Here is a 4,668-nt window from a genome sequence, read left to right as displayed (position 1 = left end):
TTTGTAATATTTATATCCCAAGTTTTATGTATTTTATGTATTTCATTTATGCGTTTCAGATTTTTTTTTTATCTTTGCATCAAAATTCCAAGAGTAAATATAAAAAATCCGTCGCGTCTAATTAAACAAAGATTTATTTTTCATTAGTTTAAAAATTAAGTATATAGGAACCATGAGAGAGGCTTCATCAGACTCGGTGCCCCTTGTCTGTCTGTCAACGATCATAATTTGTTTAAACTCGTGATTTTTTAAAAAGTTAAAATAAATCATAATTTATTTTAACTCATAATTTTTAAGAGTTAAATTAAATCATAATTTATTTTAACTTTAAAAAAAACTCATGACACGTTTACGAAAGTAGTTGAAGTCTTACAAATAAAAATAGCAATTTTTTTACCAGGTTTATAAATTTATTCTTTACAATATGTGTATTATTTTATTTCCAGTAAACTTAAAATGTCAAACTTGACATTTCAAGTTTATACTTGAAATACTGTGCCTGAAAACTTGACACAGTATTTTTTGCTACAAAAATAGGCCTATATTGGGAGGCAGGGCAGTCATCTTAAATTGAATCAGATCAAATTACTTATTGGTTATGTCTTAAATTGACCTAACGTGTACCTGGCTGGTCCACCCAACCACTTGGGGGTGGAGGTAGAGCGACAGTCTCGCTTCATGCAGGTCGGCGTTCAACCCCCCGAGAGTGACAAAGTGGTTAGGCGCCATTCCTTACCAACGTCCCATCCCAAATCCTAATCCTGATCCCTTCCAAGTGGAAGGGATCAGGCTTTCGCCTGATAGTTCCCTTTCCTAGCCAAGGGTGAAGCTTTGTCTTCGTTACCCCATAGCTACTGGCCAGGCCATCAGTGCTTAGTCTCTATTTATGTATTGTGGCAGACTTTGTGACAAGTATCTGACGAGAATCTCCAACTCAGGAAGATGTGATGCGTGTGTGTGTGTGTGTGTGTGTGTGTGTGTGTGTGTGTGTGTGTGTGTGTGTGTGTGTGTGTGTGTGTGTGTGTGTGTGTGTGTGTGTGTGTGTGTGTGCGCGTGTCTGTGCGGAGTTGTTGATATACCGCTGTGCATAGTGAGCGTGGAGTGGGAGAGAGGGGGCGTTCTTTGGTATAGGACTACAGGTAGTTAACTCTTGAGTGGGGCTGAACAGGGAGTCAACTGCCTTTGTAATGTACTATATTCAAGACTTACTCTTTAGCGGGTTTCTTGGATCTCAAAGAGGGGTCAGTGACTGGGAAATTGGGGTATAGACGATGAACTCGCGAAGTCGATTCTTGGGTATAGGTAATGGCCTTGTTAATGGGGTTCTTGGGTCTAGGCGGTTGACTCGTTAGGGATATTCTTGGGTCCGCAGCAGTAGTTCTTGGCGTTGAGGACCGTGTCGAGGGTGTAGGCGACTGCTGCTACATACAGAAAGACAGACATGGAGATGCCCTCAGCCTTGTGGGACGACCACTCTGAGGATGGAGAGTGCCAGAAGGCGAGCCCCATCGATCCCGATATGAACAAAAAGCTGAAGAGCAGGAAACTGATCGCCAGCTCCTGGGAGAGAGAGAGAGGCTTCACTACGTCATACACTGTCCCAACATAAATTTAAATAAATTTATCTAGATCTGTGGCAAATTGTCACAGGTCTAGATAAGGCGTCGACAGCCTCCAGGTAACCTTCAAGACATCTTCCCTAAGCTGTCGATCAAAGGCGAAGGTCAACGCAAAGTTTGAGAGGAATAATTGTTATTTTCTATATTTTAGAGGCATAAACAATTATAAAATGACATTTGCTACCCAGGGACAAGACATTAAAACTTTTTACATAATGTAATTTGAGTTATTATTTAATATTGGTTCAATTTGGTTTAGTCAGACTTATTTAGATTAGATGAGATTATCAAGTTATTTTTTTCAAAATATAATAAATGCACATCACATATTATGTGTACATCAATGTATAAGATAGAATCACCGAAAAGTTTATTAAGGAAATTTAGCTGATTCATGAGTACCACACTGGTACTCATGACCCCACAGTGGTCACTCATAATCCCACGAGGCCTAATAATTACCTTCTAGAGACAATATGACCTTTCCCCTCATAACATGACCTCCCCACAAAGCCCCACGAGAAGAGGGTCCCTCACCAAGATGGTCTGCTGGACGCGGATGATGCCTAGAGTGTAGAGTAGGAGCAAGAGCGGCGATATGAGGAGGGCGGCCACCATGACTCCTCCGGCGAAGAAGTCAGCATCTGTGCCCACCTTGGGGGAGGTGTCGTGTGGGGCACCGAAGGTGAGGGGCACGCCACGGAACAACCCCAGAGACACACTTACGCTCACCTGGTGTGTTAGTTGTGGTGGCTAAGTACGGGTGTTAGGCGGGGGGATAATACTGTTTATAGTCAACCACATGCCTATAGCTCAGATGCTCACAGAAGGGAAGGAGGCAGATGCCGGCTAACTGCCCCCATCTACCTGTTAAACCTGAGGAAGAGACTCCTCACACAGCTGCTTTAAGCCAGAGACATGGTTCACAAAGCCAGTTGTTATGTGCTCCCATTCCTCGGTTAATCATAGTTTACATGGCTGGCCTTACCTGGGCATGTATCTATCTGCCTCTCTCTCTATATCTTTTTAAATGTATTTCTGCCTCTCTAACCTCACCATTTTAATATACAACATTAAGTCAGCCCCGGCTGAAATTTTCTTATTTATTTAATTATCTTAAGCATTACTCGTGCATTTAAATACACTTTATTATATCAAAATAAAATAAAAAAAATAGGAAGAAAAAGATAAATATTTTCTGAGTCGAAGATTACATTAGCATAGTTATTTAGTTACAGGTCTGACTATTAAAGCATTGCAAATTTTCAATTCAGTTGTTATAATCGTATTGTTCATTATACAAGGTTTGACTAGTATTTCACACGAATATTAAATTGCTTTTGAAGGCCGCAGTATCATAAAATTTTATATTAGGCTTTAAGGCCTCTCCTCAGCCCTGACAGAAGATATTCTCTAAACAGCAGTCACCAGTTCACATCTAGATGTTCATCTTATTCCACTTATGTATTATGAAACTTTTTTAAGTCAATATTTATCCTAAACCCCAAAACAAAACAAAAGTCAACTCACAATTTCTATGATCTTGAAAATTCCCGACGCACTGCGGAGGTAAGGCAAGTTGCAGCTCACCATCTTGTTGGTGACGAACCTCAGGCCACACCACCACAGCTGTATATAATGCTCTATAGTAAACTATCACTCACAGGATGAGTATGGGGTGCACAACAAACTACTGCTCACAGGATGAGAATGGGTGCACAACTACTGCTCACAGGATGATAATGGGGTGCACAACTACTGCTCACAGGATGAGTATGGGGTGCAGAACTACTGATCACTGGATGAGTATGGGGTGCACAATTACTGCTCACAGGATGAGTATGGGGGTGCACAGCAAACTATCACTCGCAGGACGAGTATAGGATATGCCCCGTACTCCCGTAAGTAGCAGAAATTAATTAACACGTAACACGGTTGTAACCCAAGACAAACTCAGGAACGTAAACAAAGCCTAGCATCAACCGGTGTTATAAGTAGCTCCACTGAGCAAACAGGACGAACATTCTAACTTGAAGGAAAAACCTATAGTATAAGACTTATACTGAATTTTGTAACTAGCTCATCAAGATTGTAACTTGCTTAGCTAAATGAATTGTGGGGTTCAGTCCCTGAGCCCATTATGTGTCTCTGTAACCCTTTCCACTACCGCCCACAAGATGGGTATGGGGTGCATAATAAATGAACTAAACTAAGAAAACTGATTAAAAAAATGTTGCGTACTATTTATTTTGTAGAGAAACCTATAAAGAAGACAAGAATAAAATATATAATTTCCTATGCCTAGTATACTGTAGTATATATGTGCTAAATTAGGTCTAAGATCACATATATAAGGCTAGAAATGCTTATTTAGGTTATTGGCAGGTTAGGTTAGCCTTATGGCCTGCCCCTCCCCCCCCCCTCTCTCTCTCTCTCTCTCTCTCTCTCTCTCTCTTTCTCTCTCTCTCTCTCTCTCTCTCTCTCTCTCTCTCTCTCTCTCTCTCTCTCTCTCTCTCTCTCTCTCTCTCTCTCTCTCTCTCTCTCTCTCTCTGCCTGTTCTACTGCTTGGTGTGCCCTCCATAACGTCATCATTTACATTGCACAACAATCCATATTCTATACATTCCATTGTTCTCTTTTGGAGAATGTCTATATATCTATACTGACTCAGCACTTTCTCATCATGATGAGGAGGAATGAGACCGATGAAGGATGAAAACATTAATAAATGAAGTAGGTGGGGAACGAGATAGGTGAGAGTAGCTTACCTGACAGGTGTTGATGAGGAAGTGTGGGGCGGCACCTGTGGTTCCCTCTCTCTCTCCCTCTCCCTCTCTCTCTCTGGCTCTCTCCACCTGATAACAATGAGTTCCTTTGTCTCTCTCTCTCTCTCTCTCTCTCTCTCTCTCTCTCTCTCTCTCTCTCTCTCTCTCTCTCTCTCTCTCTCTCTCTCTCTCTCTCTCTCTCTCTCTCCGTCTCTTACTGTGTACCATTTGGAAGTCTAATATTACCAGCCATGTAATCGTCAAGCACAATAACAACTTGCCTC

The 4,668-nt window shown here is 41.4% G+C and overlaps 1 protein-coding gene across 1 annotated transcript; it reads right to left on the bottom strand.

The window, feature by feature from the left end:
• Positions 1-952: 952 nt before the first annotated feature.
• LOC123761605 (uncharacterized) lies at positions 953-4,434 on the bottom strand. Its single transcript, XM_045747630.2, has 4 exons — positions 4,388-4,434; positions 3,150-3,248; positions 2,157-2,351; positions 953-1,560 (listed from the first exon to the last, which is right to left on the bottom strand). Exons 2-4 carry the CDS (start codon positions 3,210-3,212, stop codon positions 1,333-1,335), a joined length of 486 nt encoding a protein of 161 aa, XP_045603586.2. The 5' UTR covers positions 3,213-3,248; positions 4,388-4,434; the 3' UTR covers positions 953-1,332.
• Positions 4,435-4,668: the final 234 nt, after the last annotated feature.

This window comes from Procambarus clarkii, chromosome 24, assembly GCF_040958095.1.
Source record: "Procambarus clarkii isolate CNS0578487 chromosome 24, FALCON_Pclarkii_2.0, whole genome shotgun sequence".
Lineage (NCBI taxonomy): Eukaryota > Metazoa > Arthropoda > Malacostraca > Decapoda > Cambaridae > Procambarus > Procambarus clarkii.
Note: the sequence above shows the minus strand (reverse complement) of the source record. Positions and strands in the feature narration are given on the sequence as shown.

Excerpts from the sequence above, each read along its gene's own strand:
- LOC123761605 (XM_045747630.2), bottom strand. The coding sequence starts at position 3,212 with ATGGTGAGCTGCAACTTGCCTTACCTCCGCAGTGCGTCGGGAATTTTC. Across the intron at positions 2,352-3,149 it reads TTTTCAAGATCATAGAAATT|GTGAGCGTAAGTGTGTCTCT; the intron begins GTGAGTTGACTT and ends CTAACACACCAG. Across the intron at positions 1,561-2,156 it reads GCGTCCAGCAGACCATCTTG|GAGCTGGCGATCAGTTTCCT; the intron begins GTGAGGGACCCT and ends TCTCTCTCCCAG.